Source organism: Lipophrys pholis (genome assembly GCF_963383615.2).
Source record: "Lipophrys pholis genome assembly, chromosome: 18".
NCBI lineage: Eukaryota > Metazoa > Chordata > Actinopteri > Blenniiformes > Blenniidae > Lipophrys > Lipophrys pholis.
The window spans coordinates 25,748,041-25,760,453 of record NC_137646.1 but is presented as its reverse complement, the minus strand read 5'-3'; the positions used below and the strand labels follow the sequence as shown (position 1 = coordinate 25,760,453).

General features: G+C 46.2%; 1 protein-coding gene across 1 annotated transcript in view; it reads left to right on the top strand.

Annotated features, from left to right (window-relative positions):
- Nucleotides 1-12,413, top strand: part of trpc5a (transient receptor potential cation channel, subfamily C, member 5a) — a gene marked incomplete at its 3' end in the record, with an annotated part of 40,244 nt that overhangs the window by 441 nt on the left and 27,390 nt on the right. The window contains exons 2-7 of the mRNA XM_080485891.1: nt 307-409; nt 1,489-1,739; nt 4,180-4,296; nt 4,381-4,443; nt 4,526-4,663; nt 5,594-5,800. Coding sequence (XP_080342017.1) covers nt 307-409; nt 1,489-1,739; nt 4,180-4,296; nt 4,381-4,443; nt 4,526-4,663; nt 5,594-5,800 — 879 coding nt within the window. The remainder of the gene's footprint in view (nt 1-306; nt 410-1,488; nt 1,740-4,179; nt 4,297-4,380; nt 4,444-4,525; nt 4,664-5,593; nt 5,801-12,413) is intronic.

Genomic DNA, 12,413 nt, shown 5'->3' with positions numbered 1-12,413 from the left:
TTGCATGAGAACGTTTTTACGTCGTTTTGGGGGATTTATTCGGAAACGTTCCGCCGTTAACGTCCAAAAATCTAATCGTTTGTCCTTGATGGGGACAAATCATCCAGGAACGTGGAGACAATTCACCGTTTGTCCAGACGGCTTCTTCAGCCTTTCTGGATCATTTAGTGAGAAACGTTCTCCACGTATGCAGACGATGGTGCGGTTAGTGATGTAGTAGTTCCCCCCACACACACACACACACACACACACACACACGCACACACACGAAATGTTTGACTACAGTTGTGTGTGTTGGTGCTCCAGGCGACGTACTCGCCGTACCGCGACCGCATCCCGCTGCAGATCGTCCGGGCCGAGGTGGAGCTCTCTGCTGAGGAGAGGGCCTACCTCACCGCGGTGGAGAAAGGTAACACACACACACACACACACACACACACACACACACACACACACACACACACACACACACACACACACACACACACACACACACACACACACACACACACTGACCTGTTAAACTGAGCTGAGCTGATTGTTGGTGACGGTGCAGCAGCTGGACGACGGAGTCCATCAGTAGCCGCCAGCTCGCCGGTGTCGTCTCCACAGCGCACGCTACCACGGTTTTTAGTGGATTTTATAAAAACTCACAGTGGATTTTACGATGCTTTTAGTGGTTCACAGTGTTTGTATGGGATTTTAAAATGCTTTTCCACATTTTAAAGTTCTAGATTTTAAAGTGCTTTTCCAGGGTTTCACATTGACTTTAGTTGATTTTCCATTGATTTTAGGTGATTTTCCATTGATTTTAGTTGATTTTCCAATTGATTTTAGTTGTTTTTCCATTGACTTTAGTTGATTTTCCATTGATTTTAGTTGATTTTACATTGACTAGTAGATTTTCCATTGATTTTAGTAGATTTCACATTGACTTTAGTTGATTTTCCATTGATTTTAGGTGATTTTCCATTGATTTTAGTTGATTTTACATTGATTTTAGTTGATTTTCCAATTGATTTTAGTTGTTTTTCCATTGACTTTAGTTGATTTTCCATTGATTTTAGTTGATTTTCCATTGACTAGTAGATTTTACATTGATTTTAGTTGATTTTCCATTGATTTTAGTTGATTTTCCATTGACTAGTAGATTTTACATTGATTTTAGTTGATTTTCCATTGATTTTAGTTGATTTTCCAGTGATTTTAGTTGAAGTAGTAAACGGTGATATTAGAATGCATTGCAGTGTTTTGTTTGCAAACGTGCCACAAAGCGCCGCAGCGTCATTCTGCACTTCAGGTGGATTTATTTTGTTAAAAAATGTTTGTCAATCAATCAATTATTAATTAATAATGCCTTTATTTTGACAGGCTGAAGTTTCAGTGCATGCTCGTGCACCAACTGTCTATTATCAGTTATTTCTGTGTTTTGAAGCCGTTGATCCTTCCTGTTGCGTGGCCCTGAACCCATGAACTGATTCCCTGCAGGCGACTATGCGGGCGTCAAGCACGCGCTGCGGGAGGCGGAGGTCTACTACAACATGGACGTGAACTGCCTGGACCCGCTGGGCCGCAGCGCGCTGCTCATCGCCATCGAGAACGAGAACCTGGAGATCATGGAGCTGCTGCTGGACCACGGCATCCACACGGGCGACGCCCTGCTCTACGCCATCCGCAAGGAGGTGGTGGGCGCCGTGGAGCTGCTGCTGTCGCACCGCAGGCCCAGCGGCGAGAAGCAGGTGATCTACCTTTGGTTTTGGGTTTTTTTATGTACTTTTACTGGGTTTTACAGTGTTTTAAGTGGGTTTTATAGTGCTTTTATCGGGTTTTGTAGTTTCTAGTGGGTTTTACAGGGTTCTTAGTGGGTTTTGTAGTGATATTAATCCATTATACAGTATGGTTTACACTGTACTTAGCGGGTTTTACAGTGTTTTAAGCGGGTTTTATAATTATTTTAGTGGGTTTTATAGTGTTCTTAGTGGATTTTATATTGATTTAATGGGTTTTATAGTGATTTTAGTGGGTTTTACAAGGTTCTTAGTGGGTTTTGTAACGATTTTATTCGATTGTACAGTGTGGTTTACAGTGTACTTAGCGGGTTTTACAGTTTTTAGTGGATTTTACAGTCGTTTTAATGGGTTTTATAGTGATTTTACTGGGTTTTAGAGTTTAGTAGATTTTTATGGTGCTTTTTTGGGGTTTTAATTGATTTCATATTGGTTTTAATGGATTTTACAGTGCTTTTAGTGGATTATATAGTGGCTGTATTGGCTCTTATAGTGTTTTCACACTGCTTATAGTGGATTTCATATTGATGTTAGTGGATTTCGTAGTCTTTTAGATGATTTTTGAGTGCCTATAGTGGATTTTAGTGGGTTTTTAATGAATTTTATCTCAACTAGTTTGTTCTCCAGTGCTTCAAGTAGATTTTAAAGTGTTTTTAGTGGATTCTGGAGTGTTCATAGTGAATTCCTATCCTCATTTTAGTGGAGTTTCCGGTGCTTTTAGTGGATTTTAGAGTGTTTTTACTGGATTGTAAGTGCCCGTGTGTTAATTAGTCCGATGGCCGGTTCTGGCACCATAACGAGTTCTAACATCCGTCGCCTGTGACGCAGCAGATTCTGCCGAGGAGAGCAAAATTAAAATTTCCGAGACGTGGCGTGAAATAGGATTTCAAGACAGACAGTGTGTTTGTCTGGCTGCTGCGTGTGTGTGTGTGTGTGTGTGTGTGTGTGTGTGTGTGTGTGTGTGTGTGTGTGTGTGTGTGTGTGTGTGTGTGTGTGTGTCTGTGTGTGTGTGTGTGTGTGTGCATATATGTGTATTTTGCATAGTTGATTTGACGTGTAGGTGTTGAGGAGAAATGGAGGAGATTTAAACTCATTTGCGAGCCGCCGAGCCGCGGCTCTTCCTCTTTAATCCTCTCACTCGTCTTGTCTTGGAGCAGAAATGATCAGATTGGTGCTAAATATAGATTTCTGTCTCCTTCCTTTAATTCTCCACCATTTTCACAGACTGGGTGGGGGGGGGGGGGGGGGGGTATCCCTATTCTTTGCTTCTTTCTTTTTGGGAGGAATCGTATAAAACAAAGAAAGTATAGCGTTCGAAGGGCTGATTTAGGGTTAGCTTACGTCAAAATGAAACAGTTTTGTTCAGTTTCAACAACTTCCTGAGAGTCTGAAGCTGATCGAAGAAGCGACCCGCCGGCCGGCCCGTGTCTGGGAGAAAAAGAGCGTTCTGGTGTTCCAGAATGATTCAATTCAACTTTATTGACATAACAGCAGAAACAACACCGTCATGTTTAGGGGTTCAGGCAGGAGGTCGGGATTCAAACTCGACACCAGTTCCTTCCTTTCACTTCCACTTGCTCTCTCTCTCTCTCCGGAGACGTGATGATGAAGATTTCTTCTTCTTTTGTACGTCCACTCTTGGACACCGTCTCCATCGCCATGGTAACCACGCCTTTGGGCCGGAGCAGAGGATTGTGGGAAGGTTTCGTTTTGGACGAGGATTGAAAAGAATCTGTTGTTGCAGCGTTTCATCCTTTTTTTTTTTTTTTCCTCCTTCTTCTTCTTCTTCTTCTTCTTCTTCTTCTTCTTCTTCTTCTTCTTCTTCTTCTTCTTTGTCTCGGTAGATTTAAATCTCGCTCGTCATCGGGAAGGAAAAGTTTAAGATGAAAGCTTCCAATTAGTTCCTTTATCTGAGACTGTGTGTGTGTGTGTGTGTGTGTGTGTGTGTGTGTGTGTGTGTGTGTGTGTGTGTGTGTGTGTGTGTGTGTGTGTGTGTGTGTGTGTTACTGTTCCATGACAGCTGTTCTCAATCGTTCTCTGCTGGAGAAAAGAGAGAGGAGATGAAGTAAAAACAATGTGGGAAACCTCCTCTTCCTCCTCCTCCTGTGCTCCTGTTCTCCTGTTCCTCCTCTTCCTCCTCTTCCTCCTCTTCCTCCTCTTCCTGTTGTTGCGTTGATCATAAGTATCAATAGAACCATAAAGTCCCTCTTTCCCTTTATTGTTTAAAAATTGTATGTTTATTCTTTTATTCTGGATTATTCTTAACGTCTGAGTTCTCCGTCCTGGTCGCTTGGTAGCGTGACCTCCCCTGAACGGACTCAGTGAGTTTAGTTAAAGGTTCCGTCGTTATGGGAGAACCCTGTAACTCTGAAGGTTCCCCGCTCTCTGCCAGGTTCCCTCGCTGATGATGGACAGCCAGTTCTCCGAGTTCACGCCGGACATCACGCCCATCATGCTCGCCGCCCACACCAACAACTACGAGATCATCAAGCTGCTCGTCCAGCGGAAGGTGAGCGCCGAGCTAATCCCGGATTACCACTTTTATTTTCCTGCTTTTGTTGTTTTTAACGGAGAAAATCTGTTTTTGGTGCAGGTCACCATCCCGAGGCCACACCAGATCCGATGTGACTGCGTGGAGTGTGTTTCCAGTTCAGAGGTGAGTAGAGTCCCGCTGGAGGAGGAAGACGCTCTATAATCTGGATTAGAGGAGGAAGGTAACACTTCTCCGTCTGGAATAGGTGGACAGCCTTCGACACTCGCGGTCTCGACTGAACATTTACAAAGCTCTGGCGTCGCCGTCGCTCATCGCTCTGTCCAGTGAAGATCCCATCCTCACCGCCTTCAGGCTCGGCTGGGAACTCAAAGAACTCAGCAAGGTGCCGTGAAATCCTTCAGCTCCAGAACAACATTAGAACCGCTCCAGTCTCATCTCAAATGTTTCCACAATGTTTCCCAAATGGTTCTTTGATTTTTCCTGCATGCTTCCCGAATGGTTCCTGTTTCCTGAATGTTTCCTGAATGTTTCCTGAATGTTTCCCGAATGTTTCCCGAATGTTTCCTGAATGTTTCCTGAATGTTTCCTGAATGTTTCCTGAATGTTTCCTGAATGCTTTCTGCATGTTTCCTGTTTGTTTCCTGAATGTTTCCTGAATGTTTCCTGAATGTTTCCTGTTTGTTTCCTGAATGTTTCCTGTTTGTTTCCTGGATGTTTCCTGAATGCTTTCTGCATGTTTCCTGTTTGTTTCCTGAATGTTTCCTGAATGTTTCCTGAATGTTTCCTGTTTGTTTCCTGAATGTTTCCTGAATGTTTCCCACGTGTGTCCTGAATATTTTCTGCATGTTTCCTAAATGTTTCCCGAATGGTTCCTTGATTTTTCCTGCATGCTTCCCGAATGCTTCCTGATTCCTGTTTGTTTCTTGAATGTTTCCCGAATGGTACCCAAATCTTTCCTGAAACGTTCCAGTATGTTTCCTGGATGTTTCCTGAATGTTTCCTGAATGTTTCCCAATTGGTATCCAAATCTTTCCTGAAACGTTCCAGTATGTTTCCTGGATGTTTCCTGAATGTTTCCTGAATGTTTCCCAATTGGTACCCAAATCTTTCCTGAACCTTTCTAGACTCTTTCCTGAATGTTTCCCATAGGGTACCCAAATATTGCCTGAAACAGTATGTTTCCTGAATGTTTCCTGAATGTTTCCTGAATGTTTCCCGAATGGTACCCACATCTTTCCTGAAACGTTCCAGTATGTTTCCTGGATTATTTTCTTCGCCGAATCTTCCCTGAACGCTCTTCCTCGGCTCTCAGGTGGAGAACGAGTTCCGCCAGGAGTACGAGGAACTGTCGCAGCAGTGCAAGCGATTCGCCAAGGACCTGCTGGATCAGGCGCGCAGCTCCCGGGAGCTGGAGACGATCCTCAACCACCGCGACAACGACCAGAGCGAAGAGCTGGACCTGCGGCAGTGTCACGACCTGGCCAAGCTCAAGCTGGCCATCAAGTACCACCAGAAGGAGGTACGCTGTCCCAACGCGCCCGACCACGTCGCCGTGGTTACAGCAGGTCACCGTGGTTACAGCAGGTTACACCATACTGTAGTTTCCATGTTGCCATGGTTACAGCAGGTTATGTAATGCTTCCCACCCTCGTCATACGGTTCCTTTGCTTTCTTCTCTTTAAGGCGAGAACGTTTTCCAACGTTCCGTCGTCATGTTTTGATGGTTCTCTTCCGTCCTCGTCGTAGGAAACGTGACGGTGACGTCTTCACTTTCGCGATCAGTTTCCATCAAGTTGGACACGTTCTAGAACTTTGTCACATTCTAGAACTGTGACTAATTCTAGAACTCTGAAAGTCTGACAGTGTTGAACTGACACATTCTAGAACTTTCAAACATTCTAGAAGTTCCATACATTCTAGGACTCTGACAAAATCTAGAACCCTGACACATTATAGAACTCTGAAAATCTCTGACACGTTCGAGAACTTTGACTCATCCTAGAACTTTCATACATTCTGGACCTCTGGTAGATTCTAGAACAATGAAAGTCTGACACATTCTAGAACCTTGACTCGTCCTAAAACGTCAACACATTCGAGAACTTTCAAACATTCTAGAAGTTCCATACATTCTAGGACTCTGACAAAATCTAGAACCCTGACACATTAGAGAACTCTGAAAATCTCTGACACGTTCGAGAACTTTGACTCATCCTAGAACTTTCATACATTCTGGACCTCTGGTAGATTGTAGAACTATGAAAGTCTGACACATTCTAGAACTCTCATACATTCTAGAAGTTCCATACATTCTAGGACTCTGACAAAATCTAGAACCCTGACACATTATAGAACTCTGAAAATCTCTGACACGTTCGAGAACTTTGACTCATCCTAGAACTTTCATACATTCTGGACCTCTGGTAGATTCTAGAACAATGAAAGTCTGACACATTCTAGAACCTTGACTCGTCCTAAAACTTCAACACATTCTAGAACTTTCATACATTCTAGAACACTAAAAAGTCTCTGGCACATTCTAGAACTTTAACTCATCGTAGAACTTCGACACATTCAAGACCTTCCATACTTTCTGGAACTTTCATACATTCTAGAACTCTCTAAAGTCGCTGACTCCGTGTAGAACTCTGACACATAGAACAAACTTTGGTTCTCATCGACACATTTCAGTTTGAGTAAAAGTCGTTACGTTGTGAATCCCCCGTTTGCGTTCGCTCTTCGGCGTGAACACATGAATTGACCGCCGCCGGTTCCTCCAGACGCTCTTCCTCCAGACGCTCTTCCTCCAGACACTCTTCCTCCCTACGCTCTTCCTCCAGACGCTCTTCCTCCAGACACTCTTCCTCCCTACGCTCTTCCTCCAGACACTCTTCCTCCAGACGCTCTTCCTCCAGACGCTCTTCCTCCAGACGCTCTTCCTCCAGACACTCTTCCTCCCTACGCTCTTCCTCCAGACACTCTTCCTCCCTACGCTCTTCCTCCAGACACTCTTCCTCCCTACGCTCTTCCTCCAGACGCTCTTCCTCCAGACGCTCTTCCTCCAGACGCTCTTCCTCCAGACGCTCTTCCTCCTCACTGGCGCGACGTAAAGCGGCGAAGTCGACGTGTCAAAGAGTCGCCACCGACGAGACCAATCCACTGAGGGGGAACACACAGTGTGTGTGTGTGTGTGTGTGTGTGTGTGTGTGTGTGTGTGTGTGTGTGTGTGTCCCCTCATCAGCATTCTCCAGTGTGATCAATGCAAATTACATTTCCGATATACTCTCCATGTCTCTCTGCAATCAATACACACACACACACACACACACACACACACACACACACACACACACACACACACACACACACACACACACACACACACACACACGCACACACACTCGGCTCAGTTTAATCACGCTCTCGTTCTCGTCGTGCCTTTTTAACCTTGTGTCTGCTTTTCCGGGAAAACCTCCTCGCCCGTAACACCGCCGGCCGTTCCTCTTCTCCCTCCTTCCTCACGTTATCTTCTTCCTTCCTCTCGTTGACTCATCCCCTCTTCTTCATCCTCCTTCAAAAAAAAAACCCATCTCAGGCTTTCGTGGCGTTGAATTGGAAAGGTCGCCGACTGGCCGGCTACTGAGCGTGTGCAGAAGAACTAGTTGGTGCCAACGCAGTGACCCGGAGCAGAACAGTTGTTTTCTGTCTTTCCACTGAGATTAAGTTGAAGCAATGAAGAAGGTGGTGTTTTTACTCGTTTCCATGGAGACGGGAGTTAAAGCATTTTCAAAAAGTTTCCCCCATTTCCGTGGAGATGAGTCATTGCATTTCCAGGAAGTTGTCCACCCCCCCCCCCCCCCCCCCCCCCCGTTTCCATGGAGACACAATTGTATCGCTTTCAAAAAAGTGGTGTTTTCCACGGAGACGAGTCCTCGCGTTTCCAGAAAGTTTTGCCAACGGTTCCACGAAGACACAGAAGGAGCATTTTCAAGAAAATGTGTGTTTTCCCCTGTTTCCACTCTCGTAAGCCTTAGTGGCGTTTTCGGAAAGTTCCACCTTGGGAACCACTTTCAAAAAGTTGTGTTTCCGCCCCGTTTCCACGGAGAGTTGGTGAAAGTTGTGTGTTTCTCCCGTTTTCGCGCAGTCTACTTTCAATTAGTTGACTTTTGGCCCGTTTCCATGGAGATGGAGACGGAGAACAGAACGTCGGTTCCACCGTCAGCCTCCTTCAGCACCCGTCCTCGTCCTCGTCCTCGTCCTCGTCCTCGTCCTCGTCCTCCTCCTCCTCCTCCTCCTCCTCGTCCTCCTCCTCCTCCTCCTCGTCCTCGTCCTCGTCATGGAAACGGCAGCGTGAGAAAAGACTTCCTCAGTCTTTAGTTGAAATATTCGGTGTTGTTTGTTGTGACGAGAGCGAGAAGCTGGACTGATGCTCAGAGCTGCGACCCGCTGCTCCACCCAGACCTCCACCACCATGGCCCGGATTATCACCTCCGACGCTGATGTGTGTGTGTGTGTGTGTGTGTGTGGGGGTGTGGGGGGGGGGGGGGGGGTGCCTATCATTGTTTATCAGCAACACACACAGTGAGAGCTCCCCCGGGGTGTAACCATCAGCTGTATGAAAACCTGCAGAGGGAGAGATGGAGGGATAGAGAGATGGAGGGATAGAGAGATGGAGGGAGAGAGAGATGGAGGGATAGAGAGATGGAGGGATAGAGAGATGGAGGGAGAGAGAGATGGAGGGATAGAGAGAGAGAGATGGAGGGAGAGAGAGATGGAGGGAGAGAGAGATGGAGGGGATAGAGAGATGGAGGGATAGAGAGAGAGATGGAGGGGATAGAGAGAGAGATGGAGGGATAGAGAGAGAGATGGAGGGGATAGAGAGAGATGGAGGGAGAGAGAGATGGAGGGGATAGAGAGAGAGATGGAGGGGATAGAGAGAGAGATGGAGGGAGAGAGAGATGGAGGGGAAAGAGAGAGAGATGGAGGGAGAGAGAGATGGAGGGATAGAGAGAGAGATGGAGAGATAGAGAGAGAGATGGAGGGAGAGAGAGAGATGGAGGGAGAGAGAGAGATGGAGGGAGAGAGAGAGATGGAGGGGGAGACAGAGATGGAGGGAGAGAGAGAGAGATGGAGGGGAGACAGAGATGGAGGGAGAGAGAGAGAGATGGAGGGGAGACAGAGATGGAGGGGGAGAGAGATAAAGAATGATAGAGAAAGGACGTAATGGAGGGAGGGAGAGGAGGAGAAGGATGTGAAGGGGGAATAAGAGGAGGTGGAAGAGGATGAAGAGGACGAGATGGAAGAGGAAGAGGAGGAGGAGGAAGAAGATGACGGAAGAGGGGAAACGGGGCCGAATCTGTTTGACAAATGACGGCGATCAAGGAGAGACGTGATGGAGGGAACGTAATTACTAAAGTGGGAGAGAGAGAGGTGGACTTATTTAGAGAAGAGGGAGAGGAAGAAAAGAGGAAGAACAGACGAAGGGAGAGAGAGTGGGAACATTTATTGAAGCAGAAGAGACCTTTATTGTGAAATAACTTACACACACAGATTTGTGTGTGTTCTTCCTCTCCTCCTCCTCTTCTTCCTCTCATCCTTCTCCTGCTCCTCTTCCTCCTCCTCTTCTTCGGGGAGGATGAATTGTTCGCCCGCAGCCGTTTTCTCTTTCTGACCATTTAACCCTGATTTAACCCTGTGTGTGTGTGTGTGTGTGTGTGTGTGTGTGTGTGTGTGTGTGTGTGTGTGTGTGTGTGAGTGAATCATTTAAGTGTCTTATTTTGGCGGGGGGGCTGTGATACCTGCAGTCTGCTAAATTATACATCAACGGCCTCAATAATGAATGAATTGTGTGTTTGTGTGCCAACATGTGCTCAAGTGTGTGTGTGTGTGTGTGTGTGTGTGTGTGTGTGTGTGTGTGTGTGTGTGTGTGTGTGTGTGTGTGTGTGTGTGTGTGTGTTTCAATAGACGGCTGCAGCCGCTGAATAATATATTGACCTTTATTCATGTTTTATTCACCACATCCAGATGAATTATTGCTTTAATTAATCTGTTAACACGTGTCTTCAATTAGAGAGCCACACACACACACACACACACACACACACACACACACACACACACACACACACACACACACTGACTGACCAGGTCTGGACCAGCTGACCACAAACGGTAATCATGTGATGCACGGCGCAGATCTGGATAACTGAAGTACTAGATAACCGTGGTACCTGATAACCGAGGTATCAGATAACTGAGGTACCAGATAACCGAGGTACCAGATATTCGACGGTACCAGATAACCGAGGAACCAGATAATCGAGGTACCAGATAACCAAGGTAGCAGATAACTCAGGTACCTGATAACCGAGGTACCAGATAACCAAGGTACCAGATAACCGAGGAACCAGATAATCGAGGTACCAGATAACCGTGGTACCTGATAACCGAGGTACCAGTTAACCGAGGTACCAGATAATCGAGGTACCAGATAACCAAGGTAGCAGATAACTCAGGTACCTGATAACCGAGGTACCAGATAACCAAGGTACCAGATAACCGAGGAACCAGATAATCGAGGTACCAGATAACCGTTGGTACCTGATAACCAAGGTACCAGTTAACCGAGGTACCAGATAACCGAGGTACCAGATAACCGTGGTACCTGATAACCGAGGTACCAGATAACCGAGGTACCTGATAACCGTGGTACCTGATAACCGAGGTACCTGATAACCGTGGTACCTGATAACCGAGGTACCTGATAACCGAGGTACCAGATAACCGAGGTATCAGATAACCGAGGTATCAGATAACCGAGGTATCAGATAACTGAGGTACCAGATAATCGAGGTACCAGATAATCGAGGTACCAGATAACCGAGGTACCAGATAATCGAGGTACCAGATAACAAAAGTACCAGATAATCGAGGTACCAGATAATCGAGGTACCAGATAACAAAAGTACCAGATAATCGAGGTACCAGATAATCGAAGGTACCAGATAATAGAGGTACCAGATAACAAAATTACCAGATAATAGAGGTACCAGATAATCGAGGTACCAGATAATGGAGGTACCAGATAATCTATGTACCAGATAATCGAGGTAGTACTGTATGTTTTGTCCTTCCCTCTTCCTCAGAACTCACTTCCTGCTCTACCTGTTCTTTTGGCTCCGCCCACTTTTCCTCCGCTCAGTGGAGTCAAATTGAATTAGGAGAGTGAAGCGAGTGGGCGGAGAACAAAGGAGACGGAGAGGAAATAAAAAAGAGAGAGAGAGAGAGAGAGAGAGAGAGAGAGAGAGAGAGAGAGAGAGAGAGAGAGAGAGAGAGAGAGAGAGAGAATAATAAAGCGGTGAAAGCATCAGATAGAAAGGATTAGCGGCGGCGGCGGAGGCCAGAGGAGCACTTTCAATATTTGCATGTAAATCACCGACGTGTGCAACTGAGTCACTGTTAGCGTAGCGCCGGAGTGCTCTGTACTTTTCTTTATTCTTTTCTTTTTTTTTTTATTTCACCGTTTGGGGCAGATTACATCAGGCAGCACAGAAACTGAATCAGCCGGCGCTACGTAGCGTAACGCACAGCGCGCCGCCATTTTGATTCCCCCCCCCCCCCCCCCCCCAAGCGTCGTGGTCGAGGGAGATTAGCTCTGGAATCGAATTATACGGGAAGTAGCTTTTGGTAGAAGATTGTCTTTTATTGTGGAAACCAGAATGAAGGGGCGATTGGAGGAAGAGGAAAGGATGAAGAGGAGTGATCCGAGGAACACGAGAGGACGAGGCGCTGCGGCGGGCTAGCTTAGCGTCGTTTGGAAAGAAGAGCGGACAGTCGACGACGACGCGCCGTCTTGGATTCGCAGCGTGAATACGAAGGACAAAATCTAGAAATAATCCCGTCAATCCAAGAAAATGCCGCCGTGGTTACAAGATGCTAGTTTTCCTAATTAGCGTAGCCTGTGTCCTTTGCGTTTTCCTTCATTGACATGGAGACAGCGTTTTCTAAAAGTTGCGTTTTCCCTTGTTTACACGGAGATGGTGACAGAGCATTTTTGAAAAGTTTTCCATGGTTCACATGGAGATTGACACGGAGCGTTTTTGAAAAGTTGCGTTGCCCACCGTTTACAGAGA